This window comes from Dicentrarchus labrax, unplaced genomic scaffold (genome assembly GCF_905237075.1).
Source record: "Dicentrarchus labrax unplaced genomic scaffold, dlabrax2021, whole genome shotgun sequence".
In the NCBI taxonomy this organism is placed as follows: domain Eukaryota; kingdom Metazoa; phylum Chordata; class Actinopteri; family Moronidae; genus Dicentrarchus; species Dicentrarchus labrax.
In genome coordinates, this window is record NW_026136714.1 from 15,908,879 (window position 1) to 15,926,316 (window position 17,438).

General features: G+C 38.8%; 2 protein-coding genes across 2 annotated transcripts; both read right to left on the bottom strand.

The window, feature by feature from the left end:
• Positions 1 to 3,800: 3,800 nt before the first annotated feature.
• Positions 3,801 to 8,666, bottom strand: LOC127376733 (zinc finger protein 260-like). Its single transcript, XM_051423921.1, has 2 exons — positions 8,330 to 8,666; positions 3,801 to 6,248 (listed from the first exon to the last, which is right to left on the bottom strand). The coding sequence occupies exons 1-2, from the start codon at positions 8,499 to 8,501 to the stop codon at positions 4,741 to 4,743; spliced, it is 1,680 nt and encodes a 559-aa protein (XP_051279881.1). The 5' UTR covers positions 8,502 to 8,666; the 3' UTR covers positions 3,801 to 4,740.
• A 123-nt stretch (positions 8,667 to 8,789) lies between these two features.
• On the bottom strand, positions 8,790 to 17,125 carry LOC127376730 (uncharacterized). Its single transcript, XM_051423917.1, has 2 exons — positions 16,839 to 17,125; positions 8,790 to 13,602 (listed from the first exon to the last, which is right to left on the bottom strand). Exons 1-2 carry the CDS (start codon positions 17,008 to 17,010, stop codon positions 10,352 to 10,354), a joined length of 3,423 nt encoding a protein of 1,140 aa, XP_051279877.1. The 5' UTR covers positions 17,011 to 17,125; the 3' UTR covers positions 8,790 to 10,351.
• Between the last annotated feature and the right edge of the window lie 313 nt (positions 17,126 to 17,438).

The window sequence follows — 17,438 nt, forward strand, 5'->3', positions numbered from 1 at the left end:
CTGATTTACACTGTAGGCCAGAATGTCCCATCATTATAAAATTAATATTATTTTTCAAGGGGCAGTTTGCAAATTTACTAGTTCAACAAAGGCCTAACGCATTAAGGGGAGATGAGAGGGGATTTTGGTGGGTATGCACCATGCCAACTGCGAAATAAGTAGGTATACGCTGTCTTACCCTGCACTACATCACTGAACCTAAGCCTCCGTCATATCAGCTATCACTGCTGGTTAGATATTTATTGTGATCGTGTATTTACTGTGGTAAAACTGCATTCCCCTATAGCAAAATAATAATAATTTTAGTCAGCAGATATAATTTTGCATTTTTTAGGCATTTTGAAGTTTCTACTTTTTGCTTCCATCTTGGGATTTCATTTATGTGAGTAGAAAGATTTTTTTTCACTTACTAGAAAAATAGCAGTATTACTCCCAAATACACGTTTAATTTGTTCCTGCATGGCGCAGTCACAGCCACAAAAAAGTGAGTGAAGAAAAGAAAACAAATGGGGAAACAAAACACTGAAATGTACCAATTTGGCAAGTAATGTGGTAAACACTACCAATATGGACCACAAGCAAAGAAGCAAAATCACTAACGACTAGATGCTGGCTCTAAAACTCCTCTCACTTCAGAATTCAAAATTCTCTCTTAAAACATGACGTTTCTTGGTGCTTTCACCATGTTACAGTTCGGTAAGCCAACTCATGTAAAGACGTTATTTGCTGTGAATGATTTCTGACATCATCATTCAAAATCTCCCCTCAAAGTAAACGTAGACACAGAGATAGTGTAGTGTAGTGTGAGCTAATGAAATGAGATCTGAGCAGCAGAAGCAGCAAGGGTTTGCAGCAGTGTTACATCAGAGCATGGAGATAAGCCGGGCAGTAGCATCAAAGCTGAGCAAAAATATATCTTGCATGCAGCAAATAATTATCAACATGTTATGCACGTTTAAACTCACGTAATCGTGACACGCAGCAGCTAATGCTCTGTGATTTAACGTCTTATGTATGCAGCAGATGACAGATGAGTGTGGCTGAATGTAGCAAAACAGAGCAGAAGATTAGAAGTATAGATATCAACAAAGTAAAGAAACATACATGAACTCATTTTTTTTGTTGAAATATTTTCTAATGCTTATCTAAATATATAAAGTGTGTTAACCCAACACAGTGTGAGTGTGTCTACCCATCCAGTGTGTGAGAAAGGCCGCATTTAGTTTTCTTTTAAGGCCAGTATTACAGGAAAAATAATACTGTGACTGGATTGTATGCAAGAAAAAATATTCACATTTGTAAAAACCAAAATTAGAGACCCATGTGAGTCTGCGGGTAACCTCCAAAAACCAACATCATGCCACAAAATCAAACAAAACTCAAACATGCATTCATCTATTCTGTGAACAACTTATCCTATTCAGAGTCCTACACTCCAACATGGAGATTCACCACTCAGTAAAGCAATAGCATGCAGTTGCCAAACAACCAAAGCGAGAACAATCCCTACCCCAAGAAATTAATTCCCCATGAATAAATGCACTGCCAATGAAAATGCAGCACACAGGCAGCAGCATGAAAGCAGAAATTAGCAGCCAGCTGATGCCAAGAAATTGAACACCCAAACAGCAGCAGCCCCGTATAGTTTATAAATATTGTCCTGTCAAGGCCGCAAAAACTGACTGAACAGAGTTTGCACATTAACACACAGGCAGAAAATTCTTACCTTGGACAGGTGAAGCAGCTGTTCTTTAGTGTCTGAGAAGGAAGGGAAGGAGTGTGACCCAAAGGTGCTGCAGGTGAGGATACTCGATCTGAACTCCACCTGTGCGCCTAACACGATGCGTGGCCCTCAAACAGAGTGACAAACATGGTGCAAATACGTTATTTTGCCTTCCATAATCGACGGGATCGGACTGTTGTTAGGTTAACCTGCTAATGAAACGCTGTTTAGTTACTGATAATTGTTTTTAGCACGCGTTTTGCAACTGAGCAATGCAGCAGCAACGCAACCAGCGCTCAAACAGCCTGCCATGCAAAGGTGAAGGGGTGCGTTGGATATGTGTTACAGTGAGTAGAGTTTGTCGTGTGTGTACTTAATTGCAATTGTCAGTAGGCTGCTAGCTCGCACACTGTTCTCCAGTCGATGGGTAACAGCTATTGATGCCGTGTACATTTTAATAAATAAAAGTCAGGAAGATTATTTTGTATTTCTAGCCATAAGGAATGTATATCATTGAAATAATTTTCTCTCTCAGACCCAGGGTAGAACATAGACAATAAATAAAACATAGACAAGAGAAGACAAAAATAGAAAATGTCTGGGTGGACTAAAGAGTTAGAATATGAAAATGTTGTTCATTTCTAAAGTTTTCCTGCTGGAGATGTCCCCTACTTCCCTGTAAAGTCCATTCTCCCCTTCAGGTTTCTATCACACTTGTATAAGTTGCATACTGGACCAGGAATGTGAAAACATCCTTCTAGTGTCAAACAAACATCATTCTGCACAGTGGTGCTCCAACATTCAACTGTAGGAACAAGAAGAAAAACATATTTTTGAGTGGAGGGAGACTTTAAATAAAGTGTATGAGGCGAAGTAAAAAATATAAGATAAGATATACATACATAAATACAGATGTAAAAAGTGTGTGACTAACATGGCTGGGGGATGAAACTGTAGCACCTCCTGGTGGTGTTGAACTTTATACAATTTAGTCATCAGTAGTCTCCAAGTGAAGTGGGTTGGAAAGAGTCATGTAAGGCCTTTCACAAGCATGGACGATAAATAATAATCAATAATGTCATTTATCTTTGGTCGATAAATTGTGGCTAGTTATACAGTACAGAAGGAAAAATATATTTGAATGTACTGTAGTCTGGGACTGTTGTTTTGCTTGTTTTTCAGTTGCCCCCCCCAGGCCTACTCACACTTGCTCCATCAATCACATCATGAAACTTTACTAAATATCTCAAGTGAGCCAGTATGATTACAAATATTCGCCTGTTTGAAATCGATATGGAGACGGAGGTTAGGGTTAGCGGAGTTGAGGGTTGCAACCAGCTGTGCAAACACAATCCGGATGATTTATGAACCCACCTGTGGGTTGCTAATGGTCCAAAATGGCACTGGAGTCTCTGCAGCTCTGGAACCACGACCCGCTGATTAACCGCTGCAACACAGACTGATAAATGTATAGTACAAAGAGAAAGGTAGGTGGTCTGACAGACAGATAGAGACAGTTCCTGGATTTTTTTCTTCCATTTTAATCATCTATTATCATTTTTTAGCACTTTGTATACCCCCATGAAACTACAACTATATACATGCATATACACTTCGTTTGGTATCTGGCAGCAACCTCTGCACTACAATAATATTTTGCAGTGAGTGCCTTTGCGTGTGTATATATAACAGAGAGGAGAAGGAAAGATGAAGAGATAGATAAAGCATGAGTGTGTGTGCATGCAAAGGGAAGAGTGAACAGAGGGCATGCAAATCCACAGCTGGAGCTGAACTAAAATGTGTAGTTGTTCTTGAGCTCTTCTTCTTAAGTCAAAGGATTTTGGAGACAACATCTCAGCAGAAGAAACCCCCCAATGAAAACACACCATATTTGGTTAAGTGGTATTAATGAGGCCCTTCAGGTGGTAGGTTTCAACCACAGGGAAAAGCACACAATCTTAGCTTTAATGGCTGCCACTGTTACCAGTCTCAACTTAATTACAACATCTGGGGGTTATTTAAAGAGCAGAATGTGTTAGCCTCATAACATAATAATTATACCTCTGGCAATCACTGATACGGTTAATCAAAATAATTTTATTTAGCAGTGAATGTTAATGTTGCAAATTCAAAACAATATCAGAGGCCTGACTTTTTAACTTGGATGATCTAATATGTAGGAAAAAACAAAAGTAATAATCAATAATATGTAGAAAAGATGTGCATAAACAAGACAAACAAACATAAATACACAATAGATAGCAGAATGGGGTTATAATTGAATTCAATGTTGCTGGAATGTTTATAACAAAGAGGCAGATAAGTGCATGAGTTAATTTTAAAGAGGGAAATTCTTAACAAGTTTATCACAATTTCAGTGTGGTATAGATAAATACATCAGCTGCATGAAAGCATAATAATACAATTGTAAAACAAACACTCCAAAACCAAAGAAATTCAGCCGCTATTAGGACTTAATTCACAGTCGATACCAATGAAAATACTGCACAACAATCACACACAATATCTACTGAGAAATACAAAATTCAATGGTGCAAATACATAAAAGGACCATGTGATGGCAGAATGGGACCATGAGTGATTCAATGCTGCTGGGAGGTTTTTCTGTAATAGCAACTGCTGCCTTTGTTGCAACCTGTTGATCATGGAGTGTTTTAAAATCCAGTAATACCCCAGAGAATAGCTGACTTTGGGTCTAACAACAGGTCTGTCTCTGAATCTGTACATCCATCTCCACAAGGGTTGTAATTCCATCTCTTTCCAGTCATTGTTTATGTGTCTATATCACACCCATCTTGTGTGGGTCAGACAGCCATTTCAAGAGCAATGCATTCTTGACAGTCAAGGCAAAAACTTCCAAGACCATCTCTAAGGCCAAAGTTCATTGTCAATGCCATGAGGAGAAAACTTTTAACAAGCTCTAAAAAGAGCACTCGTTTAGAACAATTTGATTACTTTTTCTTGTCAAGCACAGATACATTTTTTTAAAGATTTGCTCAGTGTGCATGTGTGTAAACTCTCATGTGATTCCTCAGTTTAGTGATGGTTATGAACCCTTTTCCACAGACGCTGCATTTGTACGGTCTCTCCCCCGTATGGATCCTAATGTGTATTTTTAAGTCTGTACTTTGGGCAAAACAGTTTCCACAAGTGTCACACTTATACGGTTTTTCACCTGTGTGGGTTCTAATGTGCTTCTTCAAAGTCGTGCTCAGTGTGAATCCTTTGCTACATTGAGGGCATTTGTAAGGCTTTTCGCCTGTATGCATGCGGATGTGGTTCTTCAACGACGAGGAGTCTGTAAACTCCTTCCCGCAGTGGCTGCAAGTGTAAGGCTTCTCACCTGTGTGAATCCTCATGTGCTTCTTCACATTGGCGCCACAGCTGAATTTTTTCCCGCAGATTTCACAAGCGTACGGCTTCTCACCCGTGTGAGTTCTCATGTGTTTAGTTACCGCACTCCCCTGGGCGAACAGTTTCCCACATGAGCCACATTTAAAAGGCTTTTCTCCGGTGTGAGTTTTCGTGTGCCGTTTCAAGGTCGACTTCTGGATGAACATTCTTCCACAGTAGCTGCATTTAAAAGGCTTTTCACCTGTGTGAATTCTCATGTGAACTTTCAAGTTTTTCAAGTAAGAAAAAGGTTTGCTGCAGTCATCACACTTGTAAGGTTTGTTTTTAGGGTTTGGCTCATCAGCTGATCTTGGATCAACATCCATATTTTTCTTCTTTGGTATTGTCTCACTGATTATAACTGATGTTGCAGTCCTTGGGTTATTATTTGGTTTTGGCTCAGGATTTGTTGTTGATGGGTTGCCAGAGTTCTTCTTTGGCTTTGGCTCAGAAATAGTTGTTGGTGATGTTTTCTCTGCATCATGTTTCTTCTTTGGTTTAAGCTCAGTATTTGGAATTGATGGGTTCCCAGAATTCTTCTTCTTTGGTTTTGGCTCAGAATTTGTTGTTGATGGGTTCCCGGAGTTCTTCTTCTTTGGCTTTTGCTCAGAATTTGTTGTTGGCGGTGTTTTCTCTGCACCATGTTTCTTCTTTGGTTTAGGCGCAGTTTTTGTCATTGGTGCTGCGTCTCCATGTTTTTCTCTCCTGTGGTTCTGGTTATCTGCTACACGAGAAGTGTCAGAGAGGAGCCGCTGGTTACTGTTCAGTCCTGATACTCCAGAGTTTGTCCTGTCACATTCAGATCTCACCCATTCTATACGGATTTTGTCAAGAGGATCATCCTCTGCTGTATTCTGTTGAGTGTGTTCAGGATGTAAAAGCACAGATTGGTTATTGAGTTCAGTTTGATCACAACTGTGTCTCAACATAAAGGTATCAGTCTCCAGCTTCAGTACAAGCTGCGCTCCCTCCTTAATGGTGAAGAGATGCTCCTTTTCTTCTTTAATCTGCAGAGGCTCTGGGTTCAGACTGGAGTTCCTCTCCTGCTTACAGAGCTTCTGGTTAAGAAGAAATCCCTTTTCTTCCTTACAGACATGTTGCTGTGGGAGCTCTGAATGGACAAAGCAAGGAACATCAGAATTGTTTTTTCTCCTCTATAAAGCACTGTGTAGCTTTATTTAGAAATATACTATAAGATAACTTATGGTGTATGACTTATGACTCGGTATTTAACTACTGTGACAGTACAGAAGTACCAGTAGTCTGTAGACAGCTTAACAAATCAGAAGTAAAATATAGAAGTCAATATACGGTCCACTACATCTTAAGTTATCCTTTAGAGACTGTGCAGAAATTACTGGGCTGGGGTCCGAAATGGTATGGTTTTGCCATAAGTTATACGTTTTCCTTTGGCTGAGGAGCAGGTAGTCTGACTTTTTTGGGGGCCTTTCATTAATTTCCTTCCCAGTTCAGATTTATATTTTACACTGAAGTCCTGTATTTTGCCATATGCAGTTTTTTTTTTCTGTATGAAGGCTTTATTTTTTCCTGTCATGTTCAAATTGTAGCAAATGCCAATATGTCTGTTTTAGAAACAAAGATGCAGATCGATCTTTACAGTTATTAGTAATAAGATAAGATGTAACTGTATTTATCCCGAGGGGGACAGTTGCAGTAGAAGGTAGTAAAGGCTGCAAATATATGGAGTATAAGTATAAAATATCTATAAGGTGCAAATCCAACATATACGCAAAACTTAAACCATAAATAGGTTGACTGTGAGGATGATAGATATGTAGTACAATATCAAATCTGATGTACAGGTAAATGCATATGTTATTATTAATTTGTAATGATTGTAATATCTGGAGACAGTAAGACCCAGAGAGATTAAACAAACAGAGCAGCAAAAGAGTTGAAATGGAGGCAGTAGCCTGCAGTCTATCTCTCAACATGAACTAGATGAGTTTCTGCAGCACTCTCTAGCGCATTGTGTTGGTAGCTGTCTACTGCCAAAGATCCTCCTGCAAATGAAAAAAACAGGCACTACCCTACAGTCGCTCACTGCTTCCGCATCATGACAGTAAGCAGAACTGCAGTAAAGTTAGGCTACAATATAAGCCTATAATAGAGACTAATGTAAGTTCAGCACCTGATGAAGCTCGTACAATGTGTGACAATGATAATAATGATGATATAATACTAGTGGTTTAGAGGTGCATGTGTGATGAATTCATGACACTGTAGGTGCCAGAAAATGCCGTAGCCGTATGTAATGGTCATGTTAAAAGATGGCTGCTCTGGAGGACCTTGTCAGTGTGACACAAACCAATGTGATATTCAACTGACTTTTTTCATGGCAGGTACTCTCATGCAAGATGATGTTTAAGGGTATATCTACATCTGTTTACATGCACACAGTTCACAGTGATGGAAATCAACAAAACAGATCAATGCATGGATTTTAAATCTGAGCAAAAAGTCAATATTTCTGCCTTTGGTCTTAAGTTTTAGTCTCACATGAATTAAGAGAATATGAGCCCCAGTTCCTCTCAAATAAACAGTGTGATGCATCCATCAGGGACACAGCAAATGTTAGATTTGGTAGGTTGCTGTGAGAGGGAAGCTATTAAAAAAATATATTTATAAAACAACAAATATGACCTTAGGGTGGGTCTGATGTTGACTACATAGGAAGATATTTTGATATTGAGTCACTGAGTTACATAACCTGCTGTTGATGAGTTCTGGCCTACCAGAACTGCTATCCATCCATCATGGTCAACTGAGAGAATATTAAATTATTGGTCTTCTTTGAGGTTTTTTTTCATTCACAGGTATAAAGATCATTCACAAAATGCGAATGTGAAAACAGCTGTCACAGTTACTATGGAAGCATTGCTCTAGGTAAAATCAAGACTGGTCCTAACACTATACAAACCTGTCTAAAATATCTTTATGAAACCGAACTCTGGCCCTTGTATGTAGGCCTACTTGTAAAAAAATAAAAAAATAAAAAATTTAAATTCTGCTACGATATTTTTAACTACGGTATTTTTTAAATTTTTTTTTTATTTAATTCTGAAAATTATTTGCCAAGACAGAATCACGGTAGGCGTGGTTCTCTCTGATACATATCCGACTTTAGCTATTTTATTTAGAGATGTATGTAAAAGTAACCATATTACAGACCTGTCCTGTGTACCTTTAACTCGGGCTGCAGGAAGATATCCAGCAGTGTGCGCTGGCGGGTGATTTCCTCCTCGTAGGCCACCATAGTCTGCACACACGCTCCTAAAACCTCCTCCACAGCAGCAGCCAGTCGCTCCTTCACTAACCTCCTCAAACTCTCCACCGCAGACATTTTCAATCAATTATTATTGAATTTATTAGGCTGGAACTCAAACACTATCCTCCATTCGTCACCAAACTAAACAGAAACGCGTTCTTTCCTGTCGAAGCTGTTTACTGTTTATCGATTTACACATCAGAGATAAACTTTACCAAAATTGAAAGAGGGCGGTCTCAAGCCGGATGTGACAGGTGCTGAGCGATAGACAGGCAGATTATACCTAAAGTGACTCACGATTCATGTCTCTCCATCAATTGCCCAAAATGTAAAGTACAAGCATCGACATTACAACCACACCGGTTAAGGAAAAGAGCTCAGTAGACTTTATTCAGATTGAAGGAATAAAATATTCAGAATACATTCAGTTAGTGTGTTTTAAGAGCAAGCTGCAGGTTAGAGAGATAGGCTGTGCTTATAAAACCAAACCTGTTACCAAAAAGTGAAGGTATCAAGGCAGCAATGAAGTAATGTCTTTTCTCATTCCCAATAAAATCAACAGTATAAACTCTGAATAAAACAATGATCATTAAATTAATTACATCAACCATTTCTGTGTGTGTGTTTGTGTGTGTGTGTGTGTGTGTGTGTAACTGTTTGTATGAAACTTTGATGCTTCATGAAAATGCAAAACTGCATTGTTCAAAACCATTTCCAGGTTTTTGACTATTTCTCAGTAGAACGGTCTTTATGCCACAAATTAGTAAGTGGCTTCAGAAAATGAGAGGCAACAGATTCATCCGAACCAAGCAGAAGATTGCCCAATTTTCCCGGTTTCTGAACAAGATTCCCATCATTCAAACCTTTGGTAAATACTGAAATACATTTATCAACAACAACTTGAGCATTTGCTTAAACTGAATTCCCCAAAGTTACCATGTTGATATACAATATTCATTTTAAGTCACTATAATGACATGGTGCCAGGCATAGACCCTCAAAAGTTAAAAAACATTCTTAATCTGAACACCAGGTAAGTCCGAAGCAAGCGGACTAATACATTTAATACCTGCAGCTAATACAAGGCATTATGATTAAGACCTTGAAGTAAAAAACCAAAAAAAAACAGAAAATTAAAACCGATTTTCACAGATTTTACACATCAAAGTCTGTCTACAGGTCTTGATTATTACTACTGCAGATGTGAAAAAAGTTTGTGGCTCCCGAGGGAGCTGCTTTGAGTCTGTTAAACTGTCTCAGGTGACCTCACTTGAGGCAGTGTCATTGAGTTGACCGAAGACTACTGAACACTGAAGTGAAGAAGTGAGCTTGTCAGACGTCTTCAGCCTGCTCCTAATCAGCTCAAGGCTACCATGCATGTCCCATGTAAGTGGATACTGCATTAGAGGTGGGGTTCTGTTTGCATGAAAGTCGCTCTGTGGTGCATGAAGCCAACAAAAAGCCACTTCCTGCCGTGAAGAAATGACCCCGATGAATGCATGCAAACGAGAGATTTTATCCACCGCTTTACAGCTGCTTCGTACACAATGTACGTCTATGGAAAAAGTGTTTTGCGCCTGTGCTTCACATGAGTTGTAATTACACAGTGTGGCCACTATGTCACAGTGGCTTCAAAGCCCAGTATGCTTCCTGTGGGCTGGGAGACTACTAGCACACCCAAAACTGTCTGCACTCTGTGATTTTGTAGTCACGAGATTGTCATGGAAGAGGGAAATACATTACAAAGATAATATCTCTGGTTCTGCTGCACTGATGTTGATTTTGTCCAGCAATGTTTTACAAGTGCAATGAAAATTTGGTGGAGTAGTTATCTTTAAATAAAATGTTAAAATATCAGTAGAATTTCTACTTTAGTGCAATTCATTTACTTTTATAAGTATTGCGTATCAAATGCCGTTTTGTTTTTAAGCAGAGGCGCTTTCCTCGTCACTTGTGTGGACTCTCTTGTGTTTGTTGAGTTTTGACCAAGTGGAGAACTGTTCTCCGCAACTGCTGCATTTGTAAGGCGTCTCCCCAGTGTGCATTGTCCTCATGTGTCCTTTCAGGTCCGTTCTATGACCAAACACCTTGTCACACACATCACACTTGTATGGCTTTTCACCTGTGTGCGTCCTGTTGTGCCTTTTCAAAGTCGTCCTGGTAGCAAATCTTTTCTTGCAAAAGGAACACTTGAAGGGCTTTTCTCCCGAATGCACTCGCAGGTGATTTTTGAAAGATGAAGAATCTGCGAACTCCTTCCCGCAGTCACTGCAGGTGTAAGGCTTCTCCCCCGTGTGGATTCTCTTGTGCTTCTTCATATTCACTAATGAGCTGAAGCTTTTATCACAGGTGTCGCATTTGTAAGGCTTTTCCCCGGTGTGAACCCTTACATGCAGATCGAGGTTATAACGTCGGTTGAATCCGTTTCCGCAAACCTTGCATTTAAAGGGCTTGTCAACGGAGTGAATTACTAAATGTTTATTCAAATCCCAACTCTCCCTGAACATTTTCCCACAAGTGTCGCATTTGTAGCGCTTTTCAACAGTGTGGGATTTCATATGAAATTTGTAGTTTTTGAAATTAGTCATCACTTTACCGCACCTGTCACACTTGAAAGGGTTATCCTCATCCTGGGCACTACCGCCTGAAGAGTTCCCACTTTTTTTCCTATTTGATGGGGGGCTGGTATTTCTGTACGAGGCTGTGCTCTCATTATCAAGTTTCTCACTTCTGGTTGATGTATTCTCTTTACATCTCTTATTTGGTGTTTGGTCAGGACCTCCATTTGATGTTGTGCTCCCATCGTTTGGTCTCTTATGAGGTCTGGACTGTTTACTCCTTGTAGACATTGTGTTTTCTTTGCTGGAATTCTTATTTGGTGTCAACTCATTACTTCTGGTTGATATTGTGCTCCCATCGTTACGTTTTTTACTTTGTGTTTGCTTAGTACTTGTAGCGGATGTTATTTTGCCATCTTTGGGTTTCTTAGATGGTGTTGGTTCAGTACTTTTAGCTGATGCTGTGCTCTCACTGTTATTTTGCGATGGCTCACTACTTCTGGTAGACGTTGCTTTACCATCATTGGGTTTTCTACTGACTGTTGCATCAGTACTTTTAGCTGGTGTTGTCTTCTCATTTTTACATTTCTTATTTAGTCTTGGCTCATCATTTCCGTATGATGTTTGGCTCTCATTATTACGTTCCTCATTTGGTGTTAGTTCAGTTTCCCTATCGGATGTTGCAGTCTCATCGTTACATTTTTCATTTGTTGTGGATATAGTACTTTTAGTTGATGTTGTGTCTTCAACATTATGTTTCTCATTACGTTTTAGCTCAGTACTTCTGGTAGATGCTTTATTCCCGTGGATGCGTTTCCTAGTTGGTGTTTGTGCAGTATCCCTATTTGATGTGTTCTCATCATTACATTTCTTACGTGGTGTTGTTCCAGTACGTGTAGCTGATCTCGTCCTCTCATTGTAACATCTTTTGTTTGGTGTTGGCTCAGCACTTCCAACTGAGACTGGTCTGCCATCTTGGCTTTTCTTATTTGCTGCTGACTCACTATTTTCTTCCGATGTTGGGTTCTCATCCTTCTGTTTGTCATTTGGTGTTAGCTTGGTGCAGCTGCTTGACGTTGTGGTCTTATCGTTACCTTTCTTCAGGGTTGTTGGCTCAGTACTTGCAGCTGATGTTGTTTTTCCATTATCTGGTTTCTTTTGTGGTGTTGTCTTAGTATTTCTGATTGATTTGTTATGATCATTAGGTTTCTTATGTAGTACTGTCTCACTATTTTCACTTGATTTTGGGTTCTCTTTGCTTTGTTTCTTATTTGTTTTTAGCTCAGTACTACTGGTTGATGCTGCATTTTCGTCAGTACATTCTTCACGTGATATTTCCTCAACACTTGTAGCCGATGTTGTGTTCTCATCTTGGCTTTTCTTATTTGGTGTTGGCTGACTATTTTCTTTTGAAGTTAGGTTCTCATCATTCTGTTTGTCATTTGGTGTAAGCTCTGTGGCTCTAGTTGATGTTGTGGTCTTATCATTACCTTTCTTCTGTGGTGTTGCCTCAGTAGTTGTAGCTGATGTTTTTCCATTGTCTGGTTTCTTTTGTTGTGCTGTCTTAGTATTTCTGACTGATGTTGTGCTTTGATCATTACCTTTGTTATCTAACGTTGTCTCACCATTTCCACTTGATGTTGGGTTCTCATTGTTATGTTTCCTGTTTGTTGTTAGCTCGGTACTACTGGTTGATGCCATGTTCTCATCACTGCATTTCTTATTTGCGGTTTTCTCAGTTGTAGCTGACGTGCTCTCAGTGTTGCTTTTATCTGAGGTTTCCAAAGTGCTTGTAGCTGATGTGTTCTCATCTTGGCTTTCCTTATTTGCTGTTTGCTCACTGTTTTCTTTTGATGTTGTGTTTTCATCATTATGTTTCTCATTTGGGGTTAGCTCTGTGCCTCTAGTTGATGTCTTATCGTTGCATTTCTTATTGGATGTCTGGTCAGTACTTGTAGCTGATGTGTTCTCATCTTGGCTTTTCTTATTTGATGTTGGCTCACTATTTCCTTCTGATGTTGAGTTCTCATTATGTCTCTCATTTGGTGTTAGCTGTGTATCTGTGCTGCTGGTTGGTGCTGTGGTCGTAACATTACATTTCTTATTTGGTGTTGGCTCATTACTAGTTTCTGATGTTGTGTTCTCATTGTTGCTTTTGTTATCCGATGATTGCTCTGTACTTGTAGCTGTATGTATAGTTGGTGATGCACCTCCATCTGTACAAGTTATGTGATCTTGGCTGTCAGCTTCATGGGAGTTGTGAGAGATGAGCTGCTGGTCACTGTTTGGTGCCAATGGTGCAGAACTATCTCTGTCAGATCCAGATAATGTATCTTTGTTTGAGATGCTGGATCCAGGATCTTTATCCGCTGTTTGGCCAGGGTCCAAAGCCTGGGACTGATCACTGTGGACACTTTCCTCACAAGTGGAAGTCTTTCTAGAGGCATCAGTCTCCTGTTGCTGTGCACAATGCGGTTGTTCCTGACTGACACACATTTCCTCATGTTCTTCTTTAATCTGTGGAGGATCTGATGGGACCAAACTGGAGCTTGCCTCCTTGTTAAAGCGCTGTTGCTGGTTCAGGAGAACCTCCCCCTCCTTACGGACATGTGTGAGCTCTAGAGGGAAACAACAAGGAATCAGAGAATGAAGAAATGCTGGACATATATTTAACTGATGTGATTAGAGGTCTATAAGAGGTCTGTAATGAGCAGTGCAAATTTGAAACAAAGCAGTTCCCTTGCAAAGGACTGAAAATGCAATTAACGTTGATAGTCACAGTTTCTGTCCTTTTTTGTTAATAAATCTGGAATGTTAACCTTAGACTAAATATATTAAAATACATACATATAAATTAAATGTCCCAAATGCTTCCGTCTATGACTGTGCTACATCATAACACAAAGACCAAATCTGTAATTATAAGGTATCATAGCCCTCATTGATGGCAGACAGCCATTTGGGTCAGATTATCTTAAAATAACAGTGCTGGGTTGATTGATATGGAGCCAGGACGGTGACTTTAAAATTTGGCATCCAAAAAAAAAATTGGCATTGAAAACAAAACCAGTACTGAAAAAGGAAACATTGGCATTGAAACATTTGTATTGAAAACAGTTGAATTGGCATTGAAACAAGTATTGGCACTGAAAAAAGAAACTAATTAAAATAATTAAAATCTTAAAATCTTATTATTCTATTTTATTGGGATTTTTTTGTATTTTTCAATGACAATCTTCAGATTTTTTTTCAGTGTCACTGATTTTTAGTTTCAACTTTCTGTCACTGTTTTGGCGTTGAGAGGAGGGGTCTGAGGGGAGGGGCAAGTAGAGCGTGGTTTGCATATAATTTGCATATTGGCATACTGAAGAAGTACGTCTCTTTTCCGGAACCCGCCATCCGCTCTGAACCGTGGTTTGGAAGTTCCCGGTGAACAGGACATTTTAGTAATGCCACCATGCCAGAGGCTTCAGAGCAAACTGAAAATGAGTGACACTGAAAAAAACTGACATTGTAAAAACATCTATCACTGAAAAAAGAGTGACATGAAGAAAAAATCTGAAGATTGTCATTGAAAAATACAAAAGAATCCCAATAAAATAAAATTAAAAAAAAAATAAGATTTTAATTATTTTAATTAGTTTCTTTTTTCAATGCCAATACTTGTTTCAATGCCAATGTTTCCTTTTTCAGTACTGGTTTTGTTTTCAATGCCAATTGTTTTTTTTGGATGCCAAATTTTAAAGTCACCATCCTGGCTCTATAGATTGATTGCTCTTTAATGTATGTTGACACTGGTATCTGGTTTATCCTGTAATAAGTTGAAGGTTCTAAAGTTGCCCTGTGTGTTGCACACGCTCCCTTTTAATTTTCAAATCCCACAAAAGTTGTTTAAAAGAAAAATATATGTATTTTTAGCTTTTTTTTTGCCTGGTTGGTCTATCTTGTCACTAAATGGCACGTCTAAAAAGAATGATACAACCACAACTGAATCTCAGATAAGATTCAGAAGAAGCAGTGAACTACATCCTCTTTTAGATGCCTTATGGGTAGAAAATAAGCCTCCAATCCAAGAGGCAGGTTTACCGACTTTACTGGATAACTTTGTTGAGTCAGTAAAATCTCAAACCATCTCAAAACTGGAACATGAATTTAAGTGGAAAGACTTTTTCCAAGCTTACAATTATCCAGGTAACTCAGTAAACCTGCTTCCTGGACAGCCTTTGGAATTGACATTGATCCATGCGATATAGAAGAGAGTGAGTGGCCTGTTTCAAAATCTGGAAAGATTTTCAGTTGCTTGAATATGTACTGTATATAAGTGCAGCTCAAACCTAATAGAGAAACGTTATACTAAACAATGCTTGCTAATTGCTAAATAGCAGAATCACAGTTTACCAGCCTCTTAAAGGTTAATGTTTGCAGTTTTTTTTTGACAGTAAACCGAATACCTTTGGGATCTGAACTGTTGATTGAAAAAAAGATGTTGCAATGTTTTTGATTCACTGATTAATGGAGAAAATTATTAGCATAATAATCCATAAATACAATAAATATTGCAGCCTGGTTGTTTTTAGTGATTCAGAAATAAATTATAGTTTCTCTTTCCTTCTATTTTTATTCTTCCTCAAGAAAAGGCCTGAATTCTGCAGTTCTTAACTTGTTGTCAGTGGTGGAAAAAGTACTCAGATCTAAAAGTAGCAATGTCCACAGTGTAAAAATACTTAAATTACTTCTGTAAAAATACATTTTAGCAGTAATATATACTCCATGTACTTGTCTGTAGAATGGTGTGAGTGACATATTTCATTATTATATAACAGCTAATATTGATGTATTAATGCATAAGTACCATTTTACTGTTGATGCTGGTTGAGGTTGAGCTCATTTAGGTGATTAATGAGGTAGGAAAGAACAAAAACAACTTTCTGCTGCAAATATTTGAATTTATTTTTGGGAACTTCTGTTTTCTGAAATATTGGATAATGGATAATTTTTCCTGTTTGGAACTCCAACAGGTATTTACATGAAACCATCTGGTAAGTTTGATTTCTGAGGACCAACAACTCAAAGACATCTGAAAAATGAGGACCAACAACTCAAAGACATCTGAAAAATGACACCCGTGTGAGTGTTCACAACAGGCCAGAAGAACTGGGAACAAGGTGGGACACAGACAGACAAATGGTCAAAGTCACCAGCCATATAATAGTCCATCATTATATTGCGTCTGAAATGTACCACCCACTTTCATACCTTCCCAGTGTTTCCCACCATGGTTGGGAAGCTCTGGTTTAATCTTTAACAATACAGTGCATTGCATAAGGTTTTATAACCACAGACTAATAACTGTCACTGTCCAAAATATGAGGCTAGATGTCAAATTAAAGTACAATATTGGCTCTGGTAGTGGGAGTAGTTTTCACCATTGCTTGTTTTAACAGAAATATTTCTGACATACCAACAGTAGGCGAGGCTGGTGGCAAGTTTTAGTATGAGCCGTTTATTATCTTCAAGTTATTGCCCCCCAGGGGGTAGGACCAAAGTATGATGGCAACTTCCGCATGTAGTGTGGCTTCACGTGTCAACATGTGTTGTGATAGTTATTATTTGTCTTAAAAAAAGAAAATTAAAGTGGACTAACACTTTAGACCTATCTATAGCAACTGAGCGACGTCCTTACGTTACAACCAGTGCATTATTCTTTAGAAACCCGGTGTGTTATAGCAGTCAAACCGGTCAGTCTGTAAGCTGATACTCGACACAGACGAACATTTAATGTGAATGGACCGAGAAGTCAGACTGTTTGACAGAAAAGTGGCTTCATTAGAGAGAACTTGGTGATTTTACCAACCTGCCGGGTGTAACTTGGTCTCAGGAGTTAAAGCGGAGTCCAACAGTCTGCGTTGACGAGCGATTTCTGCCTCGTAATCTTGTATTTTCGTTTCAAACGCTCCCAGTATTTCTTGTGCAGCTGCAGTTAGCCGATCACAGACAAACTTTCTCATACTTTGAACTGAAGACATTGTTGAATCAAAACTGATATACTTTTTTTCCCCCCTGTTAAAACTCCATCAAACTCTTTTTTGCTAACTGGACGTGAGTTCCCAGTTTCCTTTTTCACTTCCGCTTTAGATCCTCCTCTTCTTCTACTTGATGTTTTATGGCAGTTGGCAAACCACGCTATGGTGCATTACCGCCACCAATTGGTATGGAGTGTGACTCGGGACTCTAGCTTCAACTTCACTACTTCTACTAATAAAAATAATAAAATATATAATAATAATAATAATAATAATAATAATAAATCTATATTCTCTCTCTCTCATAATTCAACTTTATTTCTTTAAGTTTCAGTGTAAGTTCCCACCTCTCAGCATGACATTTTGCACAGTAAGCATCATATGTGCTATTTTTTCTTCTTGATTACAAAAACCCACACCTTCCCTACCTT